At 42.3% G+C, this 23,409-nt stretch overlaps 1 protein-coding gene across 1 annotated transcript in view; it reads left to right on the top strand.

The window, feature by feature from the left end:
* Positions 1-825: 825 nt before the first annotated feature.
* Positions 826-23,409, top strand: part of LOC122559893 (piezo-type mechanosensitive ion channel component 2-like) — a 222,866-nt gene continuing 200,282 nt past the window's right edge. The window contains exons 1-6 of the mRNA XM_087994623.1: positions 826-930; positions 2,525-2,788; positions 5,596-5,707; positions 9,927-10,108; positions 11,957-12,105; positions 20,016-20,189. Coding sequence (XP_087850749.1) covers positions 826-930; positions 2,525-2,788; positions 5,596-5,707; positions 9,927-10,108; positions 11,957-12,105; positions 20,016-20,189 — 986 coding nt within the window. The remainder of the gene's footprint in view (positions 931-2,524; positions 2,789-5,595; positions 5,708-9,926; positions 10,109-11,956; positions 12,106-20,015; positions 20,190-23,409) is intronic.

Genomic DNA, 23,409 nt, shown 5'->3' with positions numbered 1-23,409 from the left:
CAGTGTAACCAAAATGCAATATGTTGCATTAATCTCGCTTAAAATCCATCTGCAAATCCTCAGGCCCTTAGCCCACTTGATCAAGGTCCCTTTGTACTCTTAGACAACCTTGTTCACTGTCCACAATGTCACCAATTTTGATGTCATCCACAAACTTCCCAGTCATGCTTCCTATATTCTCATCCAAATAATGTACATAAATGACAAAGAAAGGTGGACCTGGCACCAATCCCTGCAAAACACCATTGGTCACAGACCTCCTGTCCTGAAACCAACCCTCTCCCACCACCCTCTGTCTCCTACTGTCAAGCCAATTTTGTATCCACTTGGCGAGCTCTTCCTGGATCCCATGTGATCTAACCTTACCAATTAGTCTACCATGTGGAACCTTGTCAAAGGTCTTGCTAAAGTCCATGTTGACAATGTCTATCTTCTTCACATCCTCAAAAGACTCAATCAGGTATGTGAAACATGATTTCCCACACACAGCCATTCTGACAATCTCTAATCAGTCCTTGCCTTCAAATGCATGTAGATCCTGTCTCTCAGAATCCTCTCCAACAATTTACCCATCATTGACTTATTCTCAGTTTGCCTGATCCATTCTCCGTTGAAGTCTGATTATTTGATTACTTTGATAAGGTATTTTATTTTGTTACCTTTTCTGCAGAGCAACGCTTCAGCTTATCTGTTGCTAGCTTCAATCAGTAACAATTTGGGTCAGTCCTTTTTGTTATTCTCCACATCTTTGCATTGCTCTTTGGAATCTTCCCGGACACTGTTTATATCTATTATCCTGCTTTTCCTGCAGAAACCTTCACAGAGATGGAAATAAAAGATGAAGATTCTGGGAACCCACCCAGCAACATGACGATCATTAGCCATTTCATAATGCATCAGAGTTACATCTGTGCACTCATATTCATGATGGTAAGAGTAAAACTATGGCTCCTTTTTCAGTCTTTGCTAGTGTTAGATTTATGATGCTATTGAGAGCTGGAGAATAAACCTCTAGTGAGAAATTGCACGTGACATCAAAAAGAACCTTTCAGTTTGATGCCAGGTTTTGGGGAAACACATTGTGCACACACCACCTTTTACATCTCTGCAATAGTAATAAACATCTTCATTAAGATGGCTGTGTGAGATCCCAGATTCATGTACTGCTGTGAACACACTGGATTCAAGTGCAAGGATTGTTTTTGTCACAAGACCTGAATATGCATGTAAATATTCATTTTTGTGCTTATTTTTAAATTTGAAAACATTTCAATGGTTTTCTGCAAATATCTTTTGGGTTTTGGAGTCAAATCAAAGTGTAATGTGTCGTCAAATATTCACTATTTATTTGATCTATCCTTTGTGATCGATTATTCTTCCCCTACTCACCTTCTCACTCCATCCCTCAGTTCCCAATTTATACCTCAATTCTATTTCCTTACTTTCTCACATTATCACTCATCACCATCTACTTATCTTTACATCTTACTTCTCTTTTCCCCATCTCACTGTATCCACAAGGATTAAAATGTCCCACAGTTATTTATCTTTCAAATTGTTTCCAACATGTATTTTTACTGTTTTAATACAGATTTAATACTTTAGCCTGATAATCTAATTGAAAGTTTAATTCCCAATTCAATAAAAAAAGTTTCACTCATTTTTCCTTAATATTTCTTCAAAATTGAACTTATTTCTCAAATTTAAACCCTTCATTGAGGGTTACTAATTACATAGAACAGAGAACATAGAACATTACAGCACAGTACAGGCCCTTCGGCCCTCGATGTTGTGCCGCCCTGTCATACTAATCTAAAGCCCATCCCACCTACACTACTCCATGTATGTCCATTTGCCTGTCCAATGATGACTTAGATGCACTTACACTTGGTGAATCTACTACCGTTGCAGGCAAAGCATTCCATACCCTTACTATTCTCTGAGTAATTACCTTCAGAATCAGTTAAGTCACCTTCAACACTCCACTTTATCCAAAGTGAACAATGCAATATAATCTGTATCTGTAACATACATTCAACATAAGGCGATACAGGACCAGGCCATTCAGCCCTTCAGCCCTGCTGCATCATTTAATGGGCTCATGGCTGATCTGATCTTGACTTCAATTTTCCTGTCTGGTCCTGATAAATTTGGACTCCCCCCATAGTTTGAAAATCTGTTGTGTTAGCCTCGAATGCATTCAATGATCCCGCCTAGTTCACTAGGAAAGAAAATTCCAAAGATTCATGACCCTTTGAGAGAAGAAATTCCATCTTGAAGAGGCGGTCCTTGATTCTGAAATTGTGTGCTCCCAGTTCGAGATTTCCCTGGCTAACATTCTGGTAAGGTCTCTCAGCATCTTATGTTGCAATACAATCATCATCCTTTGAAACTTCAAGCTTCGGATTTCTGGGGGTCATTCCGTTACTGTATTGGGACAGTGATGAAGTTAATAGGTCCTCTGTTGGACGACCTTTGAGGGAGAGAGGGTTTAGAAACTTTCAATAATTTCATGTTTCTGCAGATCTGGAGCATTACTTACATTAGCTGGATGACCTTTGTCCTTTTGATCTGGTCCTGTGTGATCTGGATGTTACGAGACAGTCAGCGATGGGCAAAACTGAGCTCTCCCTTTCTGACGGTTTATGGGAACTTGCTGTTAACTCAGCAGTTCATTACAGGCTTGGAGCTGACTGAGGCTGAGCTCTTCCCCACAATCTCTAATACTGTCCTGATCGACTTTGACCTGAAGCATTCAAACACACCGTGCATTCACCTCGGTGCTAAGGTTTGTATACAGCATGATAAATACTAATCATGTTCAGCATCAAACCCATTGTTACAGCAGGATGCGATCAGAGTTAAATAAGGTATGCCAGAGATCCCACACTGTGGCTTATTGGGCGATGTTTGGTGGGGAAACTGGGGGGGTACTGGTGGGAACACAGAGAAGGTGAAAGTTTAATTGCCAACCAGAGAATTTGTGGGCGGCACAGTGGTTAGCACTGCTGCCTCACAGCGACGGAGACCCGGGTTCAATTCCCGCCTCAGGCAACTGACTGTGTGGAGTTTGCATGTTCTCCCCGTGTCTGCGTGGGTTTCCTCCGGGTGCTCCGGTTTCCTCCCACAGTCCAAAGATGTGCAGGGTCAGGTGAATTGGCCATGCTAAATTGCCCGTAGTGTTAGGTAAGGGGTAAATGTAGGGGTATGGGTGGGTTGTGCTTCAGCGGGTCGGTGTGGACTTGTTGGGCCGAAGGGCCTGTTTCCACACTGTAATGTAATGTAATGTAATCTAATCTAATCTAATCTAATGTGATTAAAACATTTCTTCAAACAGTTGGAATATAAACAGTAAAGACCACAGAAGTTTGAATTATTAAATGGTTGGATAAATGTTAAATTATATAAGATGTACAGTACCAAGGCAGGCTGGTCATCCTAATTGGTTTCTGGACTGTATGGGATACAATTCTACAATATTCCAAACACAGAACGTATTCTTTTGGCCATATATTATAATTAATTTGACACGTGTTACGTGGCATGCATTGTAATGAGACTTTGTCTGGATCGCTCTTCAAATCCTATTCCCAATTTCCTGGCATCACTTTTATAGGGCAACATGGATTCCACCACATGAAGCCAGTCTGAGGAATTTCCCAGAGAATGATAAACTAAATTGTTGAGAGCAGTTTCAACACAGTTAAAGTGAGAAAGGATCACCAAATGATCATGTTGTAAAAGAAGAGAATTCAGCCCCCTGTGTCTGCACCAGCTCTTCAAATGAGCATCTGGACCTTATGCCAATCTCCTACCTTTTCCCCATACTGTTGCACAGTATTTCTACCCAAATAATCATCCAATGCCCCTGTTCTGCAGAAGGTGCATTCCAGATCCTAACTACTCTGTCAGAAATGTTTTTACTCCCATCACATTTTTGTCTTTTGTAAATCACTTTAAATCTGTGCCCACTTGTTTTTGATCCTTTCGTGAGCGAGAACAATTTGTCCCTATCCACTGTGTCCCGATCTCTCATGATGTTGAAAGCTATCTATAAGATCATCTTTCAGTGTTCTTCTTATGAAAGAGAACAGTCCCAACTTCTCCAATCCATCCCCATAACTGAACTTTCTCATCCCCGAAATCACTTTTTAAAATCACTTCTGCATACTCCCTAATGCATTCATATCTTTCTTATATCATGGTGTGCCCACAATTTTACACAATATTCCAATGGAGGTCTAACAAATATCTTATACATTTTCAACATCACCTCTTTGTCCTTGTACTCTGTGCCTTTATTAAAGCTGAGAACACTATGGTTTATTTACTAGTCTCCACCTGTCCTGCACCTTCAATGATCTGTCCATGTAGACACCCAGGTCCTTTTGCTCCTACACCCCCTCCAGGATTGTATCCTCTTTTAAATTGTCAGCCCATGTCCTTCTTATCAAAATCACTTTGCACTGAACACCGTCTGCCATCTATCTGTCCACTCCACCAATCTTTCCATGTCTTTTTGGAGTTCTCATCTGTTCACTTTAGTTTTCCATGATAAAAAATTCATATTATCTATCAACTTTGAAATTGCCATTTGCACCCAAATCCAGATCATTACTAGAAATCAGGAAAAGCAAGTTGTCACCACTGAGGAAATCTACTGAAAACCTTCCTCCAGCCCAAACAAAAATCCATTAACCGTTACTCTGCTAGTTTTATGTCCATGTTGCTACTGATCCTTTTATTCCATGACCTCTAACTTTTCTCACAAGTTTGTATCAAACTACTGCAAATCCATGGACACTACATCATCAGCACCACCCTCATCAAGCCTTTCTGTTAACACTTCAAAAAATTCCAGCAAGTTAGTTAAACACAATTTCCCCTTTAGAAATCCATGCTGACTCTTCATTAGCAACTTGTTTTCTGTGTGACTATTGATTCTATTCCGAGTAATTGTCTTTCGAAGCTTCTCCACCATTGGGAAACATGAGTTAAACTGACTGGTGTTAATCTGACGGTAAGGTATTTAGAATGAGAGGCTCCAGCAACACTAATTAGGCAAGAGGACTGTTTGTAATAAAAAGGGGCGCATGCAGTGGGAAATGAAGCTCAGCAAAAAAAAAGTTTGACAACCCCTGGTACACGAGAAGTCAAATGTATTATTCTGTGCCACCAGTCTCTGATCAAACTAATCCAGTCACTGCCTGGAAACAAAAGGCTAAAGGTTTTTATTGGGAATGACTACTTGTAAAATGATTTCCAGTCTGCCTCACTGCTCAATGATGGGTTTTGAATGTTGCCTTACCTTTGGTTAGTGATGTGTTTTGTTTATTGGAGTTGGGAGTCATCCTTTGTTTTTATCGATTGGCTGTTTTCTCGGGTTGAATGGCAGCCTTCATTCTCTCCTCTATCCAATCCCTTTGTGGTCTGGTAATGTTCCCTACAAACTGGACATTTCCATTTCATGATTAAAAATGGGCCCAATACATTAAAAACCAAAGAGGATGATGCAGGGATGCAGCAGGCTGGGATGATTTTGGATTTGATGTTGGGAATTAGTTGCTGAGTACGTGTACATGTCCCATGTTGCAGGTCATCTACACTTTCACCTTTTGGCTTTTACTGCGTCAACACTTGACCGAAAAAGAGGAAATGAGAAAAAGAATGCATATATCACTAAGTGAGATCAACATTCAGGGGACAGGTGAGAGAGTTTTCCATTTTACCAGGATCATGGTCTGTGTTGGTTCGTGAATTCTCTCTTTCTTGGATGAAGTAGACGGTGTTTCTCAATGCCAGGGGTGTCTCGATTAAATGGAGAATGTGGCTCTGTGGTAATGATGCTTTAAAAAAGTTGTTCTTGTCAGCTGCATCCTTTAATCTAACTTAGAATCTTGCAAGGCAAAAGGGGCCATTCAGCCCATAGGTAGTGTGCTAGCTCTTTGAAGTTAATCCCCTCAGTCTGCCCTGTCCTCAGCCTTGTAATGTTCTCTTTTCAAGTGTCGTATTCAATTTGCTTTCCAAAGTTGGATGTGTCAGACTTGTTCAGATGTCATAAACATAAACCTTCTCCTCAAATCCTTTGTGACTCTTTCGTCTTTGATCTTAAATCAGTGGAACCAGTCTTATTTATTCTGTCATTATTGTCATGTCTAATGTTCCGGAGAACAGGACCTTGGCTCATTACCTGCTATTGCTTTACTAAAAAGGAAAACCAGGAGTAGGCCATAAGGCTCTTTGAATCTGAATAGTGTTTCTGGCCTGTTCTCTCAGTGGTGTGTATTGTAGTTGCCTTCCACACTCACGGTCCAGGGAGAGGAGGAAGACCTCAAGTCCACCTCAGCCAGAATAGGAATTAAACTTGCTCTGTTGACGCTGTTCTGAGCGACACACTAGCCATGGACGTAGATGAGATGGTTCACCAGTGAAGCTCAAACCAGATGAGATAATCTCTTCTCAAGAAAGAGATGGATAGAGCTCTTAAAGATTGTGGAATCAAGAGTTATAGGGATAAGGCAGGAAAAGGATGCTGATTGTGGATGATCAGCCATGATCATAATGAATGGTGGCTGGCTCGAAGGGCTGAATGGCCTACTGCTGCACCTACTGTCTATTGTCTATAATCTCAGGAGAGGTAGTAGGCTATTTCAGACTGAGGTGTGGAAGTTTCTTCACTCAGAGAGTGAATCTTCAGAATTCTCTGCCCCAGCAACATATGGTATATCAAGCATTGAGCAAGTTCATGACGGATGCTGTTATGGAGATGATGGGCATGAAAGGAGATTGAGATAGTGTGTGAAAGTGGCATTGAGGTAGATGATCGGCCATGATCTAATGGTAGTGCAGGCTTGATGGGCTGAATGACCTACTCCAGTTCCTAGTCCCTGTTTCTGGGGGCAGCATGGTGGTTCTGTGGTTAGCACTGCTGCGTCACAATGCCAGGGACCTGGGTTCAATTCCAGCCACAGACAGCTGTCTATGAGGAGTTTGCACATTCTCCCTGTGTCTGTATGAGTTTCCTCCAGGCACTCCGGTTTCCTCCCACAGTCCAAAGATGTGCAGGAACTGGCCGTGCTAAATTACCTGTAGTGTTCAGGGAGTGTAAGCTAGGTGCATTAGTCAGGGAAAATGTAGAGTAATTGGTGTAGGGAAATGGGTCTGGGTGGGATACTCTTTGGAGGGTTGGTGTGGACTTGTTGGGCCAAATGGCCTGTTTCCACACTGAGGGATTCTATTTCAAGTTTTTATGTGAATCTTTCTTGCCACTTTTTTTTCTTTCTGGTTTACCTGGCTGGTTCTATTTTCCCATTCCCCTAAATGTGACATCTTCCCAATCAAGTAATCTGATTGTTTACTGTTCTGTACCCTGTTCAATGAGCATATCTGAGATAAAGCTCACAGTGACATCCGATGGGTCATTCAGCTGTAGTCGATGACATTAATATGGGGACACTATTGTCACCCATTCCCAGAATCTAGTGGTCAGGATGGGTGCTCTTGTGGTGCATTGGCAGTGTCCTAACTCTGAGACAGGACACCCAGTTTCAAGTCCCAGCTGTTCCAGAAATGTGTCATAACATCACTGAGATCTCAAGCAGCAAAAGGACATTGCCTTCTCCTAATTCTGGGAATTGTGTCTTCAGAAAAGGACAGAAAATTAAAGGAAAGGAAAACACTGGTTTCATTCTGCTCCCAAGTGTGGAATCAGGATGGGTAGGGATCTAAATTGTGTGGAATCAAAACAGTATTTCCTGGAAAAACTCAGCAGGTTGGCAGCATCTGTGGGGACAGAGACAGGGTTAATGTTTCCAGTCAAGTTACCTTTCGTCAGAAACTGAAAGCAGTGAGGAAAATAGTGGTATTTACAAACAGGACACCTCCCAGTCACTACAGTCATAGAGATGTACAGCATGGAAACAGACCCTTTCATCCAACCCGTCCATGTCAACCAGATATCCCAACCCAATCTAGTCCCATCTGCCAGCACCTGGCCCATATCCCTCCAAACCCTTCCTATTCATATACCGAACCAGATGCCTTTTAAATGTTGCAATTGTACCAGCCTCCACCACTTCCTCTGGCAGCTCATTCCATACATGTACCATCCTCTGAGTGAAAAAGTTGCCTCTTAGGTCTCTTTTATATCTTTCCTCTCTCACCCTAGAGGGCATAGGTACTTTTGCTGCTTGAGATCTCAGTGATATTATGGGAATTTTCATAAAACTAGGTAATGAAGAGAAAGGATGTCCTCTGTTTGGTTTGGATGGTGTCCATTCAGTTGTAAATAGCTTGCGATGCAAAGGTTTGTTAATTAGCTATAGAAATCCGGTGAAAGGACCTTTCTTAAAAGGAAACATCTGCTAATGAGTAACTTTAATTGAACTAATTGTACCTCTAATGCTAGCATATAAGTCATAGAATTCAGTTTCTTTAGAGTGTCTACAGAAAATTGTTCTTCCAAAGCAAAGCACTAAGATTGAAGATCTAAAACTTCAAAACTGGTTAGAGACAGATGGTGCCATCTCCGTTTTGCAAATATAAACTAGAGATTTAAGACTATCACTGCACCATGATTTTTGTGGCAACATTGTTAGAATCCTTTTTCTGTTATTTAAACAGGTTAAGAAGCGTTTTTAAAGTCCAAATCTGTGTAATGATAACTGTTGTATGCAATCAAGATGTGAGTGCAAACTAAACTTAGATTTTGTCTGAAGGGAAACTTCAAGTAACTGCTTATTGCAAACTAAATCCCTAAATAGGAATTTTTTTCAACCAAAGTGTTGCTTAATCCTACGTAAGTGTTTGGAAGGAATTATCTATCTATTGCTGTGATTGCCTTTTTGAATTTTTCAAAGGAGGTTGGTAGCTGCACTGCTGACCATGAAGCAGGATTATCTACAATCTTAATTTAATTTCAAATCCTACAGTCTTTGTTAAATTCAGCAGTTTTGTAACATTTGACTGCATCTTCCTGATCTGATACTGAAACTAAGTACTTCTCCCAAAATGGAGGGCATTTTGTATTCACTAGGAAATGGGATAATCCCACGAATGAGAAATGGGACCATTCCCTCTTCACTGGGAAAAGGGGTCATTCTCCCGTCACAGGGAATCGGCACTGTCGCCCTGTCACCGGGAATCAGGACCGTAGCCCCAGCGCTGGGAAACAAGACATCACAGAGTTTCTGTTTTTCCTGAACGAGGTCACACAGGAAGACGCCTCTGACAAATCCACCCGCTCTCCATGTGAGATATACGCTATTTTGGCATGGACTGGCAGTTAGTGATCAGCACCAATGGGAGGAACAAGGATGCCAGCAGCTCCACACTCAAATCCACATGTGGACCAGGCAGCTTGATTCCTGCAGCCTGACAGGAAGGGATGCCTGTCTGAGGCCTGTTCCCTACACCTTCTATACCAAGAGGTGGCAATCTCCTCTCTGCCCCCAGTACACAATCAGCCCAGCCTCCCCCACCTTCACGTTTTTGAAGCTTGTGAATAAATTTCCCTGCTTTTGACTGCATCTCCCTCAGTGTGCTACAGTGCAATCGTAGCTTCTATTCTTAAGAAGGGTGCTATTCGTGTGCCCAAACACTGTTGAAGAGTCTCACTCTCACTGGTATCTGTTGCTTCTGCGGTGCCTCTTTGACTTTGTTCCAAGAGTGGGTCATTCAGCCCTTCAGCCCAACTCTGTCCTTCAATTAAATCATGTCTGATCTCAACTCCATTCACCTGCTTTACATCTTTAACGCTGGATGGTTTTTCAAAACAAAAATATATCAATCCCAATCTTGAAAGTACCAATTGTCTTCATCCCAACTTTGAGCTCCACATTGAGTGAAATGGCATGTACTAGAGTGAAATAACCCTGGTAACAGTTAACATGCCATATTTCTGTTTGTCTTTCTGGTTCTGTCTACAGAGAGTACACAGATAGACGGGACTTCGATGGCAGTGCTTGGATCTGTGGTGAAGGGATTTTTGATAAAGTACTGGATCTACTTCTGCACAGCCATGTTTATCATTATTAGTTTCCATGGCAGAGTCGTGGTATATAAAATACTTTATATCGTGCTGTTTCTCTTCTGTGTGGCATTGTATCAGGTAGGTCTACGTTTGCTGTGTGTATACTGAGCAGACATGGTGCCAACTCACTGTGAGTGCAACACTCTGGTGCAGGGATCAGACATGGGAATTGTTCCCGGATTGTACCTAATGATCTCAAACTCATGCAACACGGTAATCCTTATACCTGGTGAAAGTACACACGTGGATTGGTTTCACATTTGAATATAGGAGGTATGGTTATTAAGTTTGCAGATTACACCAAAATTGCTGGTATCGTGGACAGTGAAAAAGGTTCAATGTGAGGTGTGGGATTTTGGTACGGCAAACCAGGGCAGGACTTACACACTTAATGGTATGGCCTTTGGGGAGTGTTGCCAAACAAAGAGACCTAGGGATGCAGGTGCATAGTTCCTTGAAAGTGGAATTGCAGGTAGACAGGGTGGTGAAGAAGGCATTTGGGATGCTTGCCTTCATTAGTGACAACATTGAGTATAGATATTAGGACGTCATGTTGCAGCTGTACAAGACATTGGTGAGGCCACATTTTCAGTACTGTATTCAATTCTGATTTCCCTGCTATAGGCAAGATGTTGTTAACTTGAAAGCTTCTGAAAAGATTTACAAGTTTGTTTCCAGGACTGGAGGGTTTGAGCTATAGGCTGGGACTACTTTCCCTGGAGCATCAGAGGCTGAGGGTGACCTTAGACATGTCGATTAAAATCACGAGGGGCATGGACAGGGTGAATAGAAAAGGTCTTTTCCTCAGGGTAGGGGTATCCATAACCAGAGGGTATAGGTTTAAGTTGCAAAGGGAAAGATAATAAAAGGGATCTGAGGGGCAACCTTTTCACGTAGAGGATGGTGCATGTATGGAATGAGCTGCCAGAGGAGGTGGTGGAGGCTGGTACAATTACAACATTTAAAAGGCATCTGGATGGGTACATTAATATGAAGGGTTTAGAGAGATATGGGCCAAATACTGGCAAATGGGACTAGGCCAGTTTAGGATATCTGATTGGCATGAATAAACTGGACCAAAGGGTCTATTCCTGTACAACTCTTGACTCTTCCAATGACTAGGACCAATGGGATCAATCCTAGCACAGTGATAGTGATAGCATTAGTGGAAATACAATGAGTAACACTCAGCATCAGGAAAGAGTTACTGTGTTGCAATATGAAGGAATGGATTCACATCAGTAGACTCTTTAGAACTCCCTTCCTCAAAAGGCAGTGGATGTTGAATCTTCAAATATTTTTAAAGCAGAGTTAGATTATTTATTACTGCTGAAAATGTGTTGCTGGAAAAGCGCAGCAGGTCAGGCAGCATCCAAGGAACAGGAGAATCGACGTTTCAGGCATAAGCCCTTCTTCAGGAAGGGCTTATGCCCGAAACATCGATTCTCCTGTTCCCTGGATGCTGCCTGACCTGCTGCGCTTTTCCAGCAACACATTTTCAGCTCTGATCTCCAGCATCTGCACACCTCACTTTCTCCTCATAGATTATTTATTAACCAGGAATGAGTCTCATCAGGGATATGCAGGAATGTAGAGTTGAGGTTAAAATCAGATCAGCCGTGATCTTATTGAATGGCACGGAGGCTCAAAAGGCCGGGGGGGTGGTGGGGATTGGGGGGGTTGGGGGGGTGGGGTGGAGCCTCCTCTTATTCAGATGTTAATCTACATTCAGTAATTGAGGGCTCAGGAAAGGTGTTAGTGAGTCATGGAGTGATTGGCAAGAGTGGGGGAGGAAAGTTATTGAGCCAATGCGAGGAGCTGGATTAGTACCAATCAAGGAGCAGTCAGTAACACGTTGCTCAGGCTGGAGGAGTTATTGAAACTGCACTGGTCTCTCAAATTTCTTCCTCCCTTTTGTGTTTACAGGTACATTATGATTGGTGGCGCCAAATCCTGAGGTATTTCTGGATCACTGTTGTGTCATATTCAATGCTGGTGCTCATCACAATCTACACCTATCAGTTTCAAACTGTGTCTTGGCTCTTTCAGCAGAAAATGGGGATGTCGGAGGACAGGTAGACTGCTAACTCATCACTTCCCCACTTTACAGTTATTCCTCCTTTTCCTATAATTCGGGTTCACTTTAAACTAACGTTTGGGGATAGTCTTTCCTATTCTACTTAATAACTTGCAAACCTCTTTAATGTACCTCCTCTCATGGGTAAAGAGTTTAGTTTTAGTTCTTTTTTAATTGCAAAAAATATACTTTATTAAAAAAAAATGTATGTATGTACACAATTAATGCAGTTCTGTATAATCTTTGTACATGAAAAGCAAACAAATATTGGAATTTTGGCCTTCCCTGCAGTTAGAAAAATCCCTAAGCATTTTGTACTTATACTTAGGCATGTCCCATATGCTTCTTACCTTCCCAGTTTACCTGCCCTAACCTGTGTGGACAAACAACAGAAGAGGTCAGGAGGAGGAGACCACTGATTAGTTTGTGACCACACTGATATAGGGGAACCTCGATTATCCGAAGGACATTGGCAGGGAGTATTTCTTTCCGTTAATCGAATTCCGGATAATCGAGTTCCAGACAACATTGATAGGCAAACATTGGGATCGTGCAATCTTGTTCGGATAATCTGAGTTTAGGATAATCGAATGCTGGATAATCAACATTCCTCAGTATCTAGATGAATCCTGAGAGTTTAAACAACTGAAAGATTTTCTCATCAGAGATAGGATTGTCCCCGAAAAATCGATTCTCCTGCTCCTCGGATGCTGTCTGATCTGCTGAGCTTTTCCGGCAGTACACTTTCGACTCTGACCTCCAGCATCTGCAGTCCTCACTTTCTTCCGAGGATTGTCTTTGGCATTAAGAGATTCTGTCATGAGAGTAATTCACTGAGAGATTTTTAAAAAATTCGAGAAATTTATGAACACTATGAAATTATGAAATTTATGAGACTCTGAAGGGAGTTAGGCAGAGAGTTAGGCAGAAATTTAAAAAGGAGGTTATTTGGGTGGAACTGAGAAATAAGAGAGGGATGATCACCTTATTGGGATTGTATTATAGACCCCCTAATAGTCAGAGGGAAATTGAGAAACAAACAGATCTCAGTTATCTGTAAGAATAATAGGGTTGTTATGGTAGGGGATTTTAACTTTCCAAACATCGACTGGGACTGCCATAGTGTTAAGGTTTTAGATGGAGAGGAATTTCTTAAGTGTGTACAAGACAATTTTCTGATTCAGTATGTGGATGTACCTACTAGAGAAGGTGCAAAACTTGACCTACTCTTGGGAAATAAGACAGGGCAGGTGATTGAGGTGTCAGTGGGGGAGCACTTTGGGGCCAGCGACCATAATTCTATTAGTTTTAAAATAGTGATGGAAAAGGATAGACCAGATCTAAAAGTTGAAGTTCTAAATTGGAGAAAGGCCAATTTTGACGGTATTAGGCAAGAACTTTCGAAAGCTGATTGGAGGCAGATGTTCGCAGGTAAAGGGATGGCTGGAAAATGGGAAGCCTTCAGAAATGAGATAACAAGAATCCAGAGAAAGTATATTCCTGTCAAGGTGAAAGGGAAGGCTGGTAGGTATAGGGAATGCTGGATGACTAAAGAAATTGAGGGTTTGGTTAAGAAAAAGAAGGAAGCATATGTCAGGTATAGACAGAATAGATTGAGTGAATCCTTAGAAGAGTATAAAGAAAGTAGGAGTATACTTAAGAGGGTAATCAGGAGGGCAAAACGGGGACATGAGAAAGCTTTGGCAAATAGAATTAAGGAGAATCCAAAGGGTTTTTACAAATATATTAAGGACAAAAGGATAACTAGGGAGAGAATAGGGCCCCACAAAGATCAGCAAGGCAGCCTTTATGTGGTGCCACAGAAAATGGGGGAGATACTAAATGAATATTTTGCATCAGTATTTACTGTGGAAAAGGATATGGACTTTAGGGAAATAGATGGTGACATCTTGCAAAATGTCCAGATTACAGAGGAGGAAGTGCTGGATGTCTTGAAATGGTTAAAAGTGGATAAATCTCCAGGACCTAATCAGGTGTAACCGGGAGCTCTGTGGGAAGCTAGAGAAGTGATTGCTGGGTCTCTCGCTGAGATATTTGTTTCATCGATAGTCACAGGTGAGGTGCTGGAAGACTGGATGTTGGCAAACGTAGTGCCACTGTTTAAGAAAGACAAGCCAGGGAACTATAGACCGGTGAGCCTGACCTCGGTGGTGGGAATCCTGAGGGACAGGATGTACATGTATTTGGAAAGGCAAGGACTGATTCGGGATAGTCAAGTTTGTGCATGGGAAAACATGTCTCACAAACTTGATTGAGTTTTTTTGAAGAAGTAACAAAGAAGATTGATGAGGGCAGAGCAGTAGATGTGATCTACATGGGCTTCAGTATTGTCCCCCATGGGAGACTGATTAGCAAGGTTAGATCTCATGGAATACAGGGAGAACTAGCATTTGGATACAGAACTGGCTCAAAGGTAGAAGACAGAAGGTGGTGGTGGAGGGTTGTTTTTCAGACTGGAGGCCTGTGTCCAGTGGAGTGCCACAAGGATTGGTGCTGGGTCCTCTAATTTTTGTCATTTACATAAATGATTTGGATGCGAGCATAAGAGGTACAGTTAGTAAGTTTGCAGATGACACCAAAATTGGAGGTGTAGTGGACAGCGAACAGAGTTACCTCAGATTACAACAGGATCTGGACCAGATGGGCCAATGGGCTGAGAAGTGGCAGATGGAGTTTAATTCAGAGAAATGCGAGGTGCTGCATTTTGTGAAAGCAAACCTTAGCAGGACTTATACACTTAATGGTAAGGTCCTCGGGATTGGTGCTGAACAAAGAGATCTTGAAGTGCAGGTTCATAGCTCCTTGAAAGTGGAGTCACAGGTAGATAGGATAGTGAAGAAGGCGTTTGGTATGCTTTCCTTTATTGGTCAGAGTATTGAGTACAGGAGTTGGGAGGTCATGTTGCAGCTGTACAGGACATTGGTTCGGCCACTGTTGGAATATTGTGTGCAATTCTAGTCTCCTTCCTATCAGAAAGATGTTGTGAAACTTGAAAGGGTTCAGAAAAGATTTACAAGGATGTTACCAGGATTGGAGGATCTGAGCTACAAGGAGAGGCTGAACAGGCTGGGGCTGTTTTCCCTGGGGCATCGGAGGCTGAGGGGTAACCTTGTGGAGGTTTACAAAATTATGAGGGGCATGGATAGGATAAATAGGCAAAGTCTTTTCCCTGGGATCGGGGAGTCCAGAACTGGAGGGCATAGGTTTAGGGTGAGAGGGGAAAGACATAAAAGAGACCTGAGGGGCAACTTTTTCACACAGAGGGTGGTACGTGTATGGAATGAGCTGCCAGAGGATGTGGTGGAGGCTGGTACAATTGCAACATTTAAGTGGCATTTGGATGGGTATATGAATAGGAAGGGTTTGGAGGGATATGTGCCGGATGCTGGCAGTTGGGACTTGATTGGGTTGGGATATCTGGTCAGCGTGGACGGGTTGGACCGAAGGGTCTGTTTCCGTGCTGCACATCTCTATGACTCTATCAGCCAGAGGGTATTAATGGGAGACATGCTATTAGATTTCTATTAGATTGAGGTATTCCAAGCTGAGTGAAAAAACACCGTTGGAATATGCAAGGCACATTTCCAGAAGGGCCAACAGAAAGGTGAAGGCCAGAGGGCAGCTGGTAAATATTGCAGAGGACGCCACGTCCAAGATAAAGAAGCCTAAAACCCAAAAGAACTGTGGGTGCTGGAAATCAGCAACAAAAACAGAAAGTGCTAGAAATTGCCAGCAGGTCTGGCTGCACCTGTGGAGAGAAATTAAGAGTTAACTTTTCAGGTTAAATGACCCTTCCTCAGAACCAAAACTTCCTCAAAAGAAGCATGTCCACTGGGGGAAAAGCCACACTCTAACAGCAGAAACTGAGTCACTTTGTACACAATTGATTAGCTAGGAAAAGGCAAAGCAAGCTGAGAAAGATGATTACTGGAGAGTTGTTAGCAGATGATTCTGATGATTTTCACTACGCCATATAAAAGATTGGCATTACCTGGTCTAAAGGTGATAAATGGCTTCCAGCTGTTATAGGACATGGAACATAGAACGTTACAGCGCAGTACAGGCCCTTCAGCCCTCGATGTTGCACCGACCTGTGGAACCAATCTGAAGCCCAGCTATCCTACACTATTCCATTTCCATCCATATGTTTATCCAATGACCATTTAAATGCCTTTAAAGTTGGTGAGTCTACTACTGTTGGAATGATGACTGCACAATAAGAACATTAAGTGAATGGGAAATGTCAGAGCGACATGTAACATTGTGAACTTTATTTTTGTGCGAGGTGGTGATCCAAAAATAAACTCTCGAATGTCAGCTTAAGACTAAGTGATGAAAAGATACTTACCTCAAGAGGACAATTCATAAAATTCCTACAGTGTGGAAACCGGCCTTTTGGCCCAACAAGTCCACACTGTCTCTCCAGAGAGTAACCCACCCAGACCCATTTCCCTACATTTAACCTCTGACTAATGCACCCAACTTACACATTCCTGAACTCTGTGGACAATTTAGCGTGTCCAATTCACCTAAACTGCACATCTTTGGATCGTGGGAGGAAACCAGAGGACCCCCATGTAGACATAGGGGCGAATGTGCAAACTTCACGCAGACAGTCTCCCGAGGGTAGAATTGAACCCAGGTCCCTGGTGCTGTGAGGCAGCAGGGCTAACCACTGAGCTACCGTGCCACCCTTTAAGAGACAGTTAAAGTTTAGAACCCAATGCATTGGAAAGAGCAAAAAGCTGGAGTTCTTGATAGTGGACCTTAAGCAAATTCTACGCATCTCAGCTGAAATAATTCTGAAGCCTAGACTCGCAACCAGTGTTCCCTTTAAGCAGAACAACCGTTCTAAGGTTCCGTGTGTGGCAATTTGTATCAGCACATCAATCTCAGCATTGACCTCCAGTCCCAGAGGTTGCTGCTGTGCCTGAACGTTAGCGGCCTACACAACTCCGAAAGAAAGTTAGAGGGAATGCTGCTGATTAGCCGACACATACCAGGAGAGATCTGCAGCACTTCAGAGGCCATAAATCCATTAGCCACTGAACAGATCCGAAAAGATTACAAAGGATTGGATCTCTTCCTGGTGAATATCCTTTCGGAGTAGATAAGAGTATGAGACCAACACTGCACCTACCAAGGGGAGAGTTCCAGCGACTGTCCCAGACCGGTCTGAAAGACAAGGTCGAGAAGCTGAGAAAGAAGGGACTAATCCTGGAGTGACAGCTCCTGGAGCCTGGATTAGCAGCAGGGAGCAGTGAAATAACCTGGCAAGCTGAAAAAATGCATCAATTCAAATGATCCAATAAATGCCAATCATTTGCCACAACTTGGCCAAGTAGACAAGCAGGAGGCTGGAAGAACGCAGCAAGCCAGGCAGCATCAGGAGGTGGAGAAGTCAACGTTTCAGGACCACGACTTGGCAAGACAAAGTTCTTTAGGATCCTCAGTGCAAGGAATGGTTCCCCCAAGTGAAGCTGGATGAAAGTAGCTATTCTCTAACTACATTCTGGATTACATTTGGGATATACAGATAATCATGTCTGCTGTTTGGCATTTCTAAAAGAGTACTAGTGTAGATGTTACAGAACAGTCCGTGATCTTCCTGTAACAGAAACTATTGTAGGTGATCTGCTAATAGAGTCATAGAGCCATCCATCATAGAAACAGACCCTTCAGTCCAACATGTCCATGTTGACCAAGTATCCCAAATGTAAGTAGTTCAATTTACCTGCGTTTAGACCACATCCCTCTAAACTGATCCAGAAGTATTTTAAATATTGTATTGTACCAGCCTTGACCACTTTCTCTGGCAGCTCATTCCATCCATGCACAATTGTCTGTGTGAAAAGGTTGCCTCTCAGGACCCTTTGGACCCTTCTCACCTTAAACTTATGTCCTGTACTTTTCAACTCCCCTACCCTTGGAAAAAGACCTTGGCTATTCACCTTACCTGTGCCCTCATGATGTTATAAACCTCAATAAGGTGATCCCTCAGCCTCCAATGCTCCAGGGAAAGAAGTCCCAGCTATCCAGCCTCTCCCTATAGCTCAAACCAATCTATGGATGTGGGGACACAATGGAAAAAGCCATCACTGATCCCAATCAGGATCTACTGCAACAGCTAGAAAGAGCTCGCCAGATGATCCAGAAGCTGAACAAAACAAAAAGTTGAAGTGCTTGATGTCAAGTACATGGATCTTGTTCTGACACTGAAAGATCGTTTCCTATACCTCAGCAAGGTGAGTGCTGTAGCAAAGATGCAGTAACCAACATGTATGAAAGCAGTGCAACAATTCATCAGATCTGTGAACTATTCAACAAAGTTCTTGTCTGAATTGTCATCAGAGTGTGAACCTCGCCACAACTCACTGCTCTTAACGTGCAGTGTTCTTGGGCGCAGAATGAGAAGCAGTTTTTACGAACATCAAACACCCAGTACTGACCGTGCCAGTACAGATGTACTGCAGAGTGACTTCCTCATTGACAGAGTAATGCCAGCGAGACAGACTTGGAAGTACCCTTATGAAACAAGGAGGACAATCAGATGGATTGACATCCAAGGGCATTGATACAAACTGAATGGCTCAATGCTCAGATTGAGAAAGAGGACTTAGCTGCTGACTTTACTCATGAACATTCTGATTAGAACCAGTTTTGGAGAGACAGTGTTACAGTGGATGTGCAGCTACAAGCCACTTCTGAAGATCTTCCTCAAAACACATATACGCAAAGTGTCTGTAAATTATGTTACCTCATTTCTAGAGCTATCATCTGGACATGGGATACAAGCACGGGAAGCAAATGCACATTCCTGACGTGCTGTCAGGAACAGTACACCCAAGGAACAAAATCGAGAATGCTAGAACTAAATGTGGAATCTCCCAGCTTCCACTGAAGCAATGGCTCAACAAAGGTCTGAGGTCAGCCAGCCCAGTGGAGACATTAAATCTGGAAGAAAAGCACCTAACTCAAATCAAGTAACAAGATGCAGTCTCTCCAAGTGCTGCAGGAAGTAATGATAAAAGGATGGTCCAAAACTGTCAAGGACATCCTTGTTATTAGAAGAGAATGCTGGTCAGGTAGAGGTGAAGTGATAGCCTAGGATGGCATCTTATACCAAGGAAATAGAGTCATTATCCTAAGGAGATGAGAAACAGATGCTGAGGCACATTCATGCTAGTTGGCTATTGTAGTCATGTAATCTCTACATCTACAAATGCTTTCAGTCCAGTCTATGGCAACCATTAAATACATTACATGAAATAAAAATGATACACCAATCCTGCACCTGGGTTCACCCAAATCTCTGTTTATACCCAAACTCCCAATAAGTCCAGTGCCCCAACTGATCTACATTGGCTCCCAGTCTTGCATGAGTTCCAGTTTAAAAATCTGTTTTTTTTCATCCTTTCAATGTCCTGTGAAATGCCTTGGGACATTGTATTGCCCCAACACAATAGTTCAAAGTAGAGGTAAAGCTTCCAGGCCTGTGAGATGTTTGGGTAACTAGCACCTACTCCAGGTGCAGCCTCACTGACAATCTGGGTGTGCAAGAGTAACACCTTTAGGATGTCATCTGGCTAATAATCCAGTGGATTTGATCCACCATTCATTGAAGAGTCACTGAGTTTTCATTCCATTCATTTAATAATTTGGGTTTTACAATGAGAGAGTGATCCACTCACCCAGGTTACTACCCTGGAGGTAAAGACCAGGTTTACCCTGTCAGTTACTGAAATGCCAAGGTCTGAGCATTTAATGGACAGAGAAGTTGTTGCTTTTTTATTTAATTAGGCCTTTTGTTGCTTCAGCATGTTACAAAAATTCTTCAAACCAATGAGCTAGGTGAAAAGAAAATTACCATCCTCTTCTTTGTCTCAGTTTGAAAGACCTGGGCTTGGAGCAGTATGACACTGCTGAACTGTTTGCTAATATGTCACTTCCTGCGACCTTCCTCCTGGCCTGTATCCTCCAGCTGCATTACTTCCATGATCACTTCCTCAACCTGACAGACTGGAAGCATGTCAGTCCCAGGCAGGATGATCTCATCAATAGGTAGGTCTCTTCAGATTGTTTTGTGTTTCCCAGTGTTCCAAAGCATTCCCTTTAAAAGCCTGACATAACAACCTCACTGTCTTTTAAAAATACCTGTCTTTGTGATGTAGGCATCACTGGCTTCCTTGTCTAATTGCTCTTGAGAAGGTGGTACAAACTACTGCAGTTCATTTGGTGGAGGGCAGTGCAGTTGTTCATTTCCAACAAAGCCTGGACAACATTCTGGCTTGTGCTAATATATGACAAGTAACATTCACTCTGCACAATTACCACCTGCCAACAAGTGGGAACCTTGACATTTAATAATATTACCATCAAATATTCACTTTGATAATACAGAACTTAAGCACTGTTGATAAAAGATACATTTTGTTGAAGCTTTTCACCTTGAACTCCTCAGGACAATTTGCAAGAATACCAATTTCAATGGGAAAACCAAAATTTATACTGTATGAGAGGAGAGTACTGATTGTTGGGCAAATGGACTGTGATTGGTAGAGGTGTTGCCATGGGAATGCACCAGTTAATGATGATTACAATTAATCAGTCAAGAGAAAGATTGACAAAATGTGCCTTTTCTCAGCAGTGTTACCATCGTTAATTTCCCCAGCATCAATATCCTAGGAAGGTACCATTGACCAGAAACATAACTGGACTAATCAATACTGTCTCAGTACTGCAGCTACAAGACTAGGTCTGAGGCTGGAAATTCTGCAGTGAATAACTCACTTCCTGACTCCCTAAAGTATGTCCACCATTTACAAGATAGGAGTGTGATGGAATACTTCCCATTTGCCTGGATGAATGCAGTTCCAACAATGGACAACCATTTGGACAAAGCAATCTGGCACCCCATCAGTACCTTCAATATTTGGTGCCTTCATCACCAACACATATCAGCAGCAGAATGTATCATCCAGAAAATACAGTGCAGTATCTCACCAATATTTCCTCAACAGCACCTTCCAAACCCAACAGCCCCTACCACCTCACAGCTCATTTTGTATAATCTGTACATTTTGCAGTTGTACACTGTACACCAGGTCAAAACCATTAACATAAACCAATCAAAGTAAAGGTCTTTGTACCAATCTCTGTGGAACCACATTATATATCTTACTCTTAACGATTCACGACCATTGGGCTGTGGTTCCTATCATTCAGACACAAGAACATGAGGAGAACATTCAGCCCACCAAGCCTGCTCCACCATTCAATTTGGGAACATGGCTAATCTGAGGCTTCATTCTCTTTCCTACCCTCTCCCCGTATCCTTTGCTTCAAGAGAAAGCAAAGATTTTACAATTCTAGCCCAAAATCTATTTATCTCCTTCCGCTGAATGTGCCCTGGTGTTTTAGATTTTCCAACCAGGGGTAACAATGTCTGAATGTATATCCTTCACAGCTCCACCAGAATCCTGTGTGTCTCAATGCGATCATCCCTCATTCTTTCAAACCCCAAAGAATATAGGCCCAATTTACTCAGCCTCTCACCATAAAAGCTCAGTCTAAAAGCTTCCTTTTACTACTTCCAATGCAAACGTTCTTCAATTACAAAAGGCCAAAACTGTACACAATTTTCCAGTCAATTTTGTATCTGTACTGCTACCATCACATGGATTTTAGTTTTGCACACAAACTGATATTACAATATTTTACCCAAACCTGCAAGATCACATGTCAACCACACCTTCTTCATCAACTCTTTGGATCAGAATCCCTACAGTATGGAATCAGGCCATTAGGCCCAACCAGTCTACACTGACCCTCTGAAGAGTAACCCATCTAGACCTATTACTCTATAGTTCCCCTGACTAATACACCTAACCTACATACTCCTGAACAATTTAGCATGGCCAATTCATTTAACCTGCACATCTTTGGACAGTGGGAGGAAACCAGAGCACCCAGAGGAAACCCACACAGACATGGGGAGAACGTGCAAACTGTAAAGGATAGAATCAAACCCAGGTCCCTGGCGCTGTGAGGCAACAGTGCTAACCACTGAGTCACCGTGTTGCCCTTTCTGTTAACTCATCAAAAAACACAAGTGACTTAATGAAGCATGAATTGCTTTCACAAACCTGTAATAAAAGTTGCCGAAAAATTATGGGCAGGCCCGGGCAAATCTGTGGAGGTAGAAAGAATTTTAATGTTGCAGGGTCATAAACTTTCCTCCGACCTAGGAGAAGTTAAAAATATCACCACTTTTAAGGAGGGGAAATGAGGGAGCATGGAGAAAAGAACAAAAGAGAAGGTCTGTAAGATGAATTGTCTGTCAGGACTTGGGTTGTGGATGTTTAACACAATCACTTCACTCCACAGTCAATATGATCGTCCTATCACAACTCTTCATTTGAAACTATGATATCTCAGTCTCTAGGGAGCAGCTGTGTTGTATTACTTATGAATTTAATCATATTTCTCCTTATTTACTTTCACTTCCTGTCTTTACTGTCTTATTACAGTGGTCACTAACCACTGCCTATGCCAGTCAGTTGCTATATTTTTCACATTTGGCTGTTTTCCATGCAGTTGTAGACATTACCTTGTTTTGCTAGATTGGTGCAGAGATAATGTGGTAAAGGAATGTCTCTAAATGTGGGTGGCATGTTAATCTGCACATAGATTGGGATAATCAAATGAGTCACAATGCTGTAGAGGAGGAATTCTAAAGTCTATACATGATGGTTTTCTGGACCAATACGTTAGGAGCTATCTAGTGAACAGGTAATTTTAGACTGGGTATTATGAGAAATAAGACAGGAATAATTGGTAAGAGACTCCTTGGGTGGAGAAAAACCAGGGGAAAACATGTACAAGGATGTTGCCGGGGTTGGAGGATTTGAGCTATAGGGAGAGGCTGAATAGGCTGGGGCTGTTTTCCCTGGAGTGTCGGAGGCTGAGGGGTGATCTTATAGAGGTTTATAAGAATCATGAGGGGCATGGATAGCCAAAGTCTTTTTCCCAGGGTATGAAGGTCCAAAACTAGAGGTTTAAGGTGAGAGGGATAAGATATAAAAAGGACCTAAGGGGCAACTTTATTCACAGGGGGTGGTGCGTGTCTAAAATGAGCTGCCAGAGAAAGTAGTGAGACTGGTTCAATTACAACATCTGAAAGCCACCTGGATGGATATATGAATAGGAAGGGTTTGAAGGGTTATAGGCCAAGTGCTGGCAAATAGGACTAGATTAATTTAGGATATCTGATCGGCATGAA

This window comes from Chiloscyllium plagiosum, unplaced genomic scaffold (genome assembly GCF_037043375.1).
Source record: "Chiloscyllium plagiosum isolate Xiang-an unplaced genomic scaffold, Cpla_swu_hap1 HiC_scaffold_15, whole genome shotgun sequence".
Taxonomy (NCBI): Eukaryota; Metazoa; Chordata; class Chondrichthyes; order Orectolobiformes; family Hemiscylliidae; genus Chiloscyllium; species Chiloscyllium plagiosum.
This window is presented reverse-complemented; position numbering and strand designations above follow the sequence as displayed.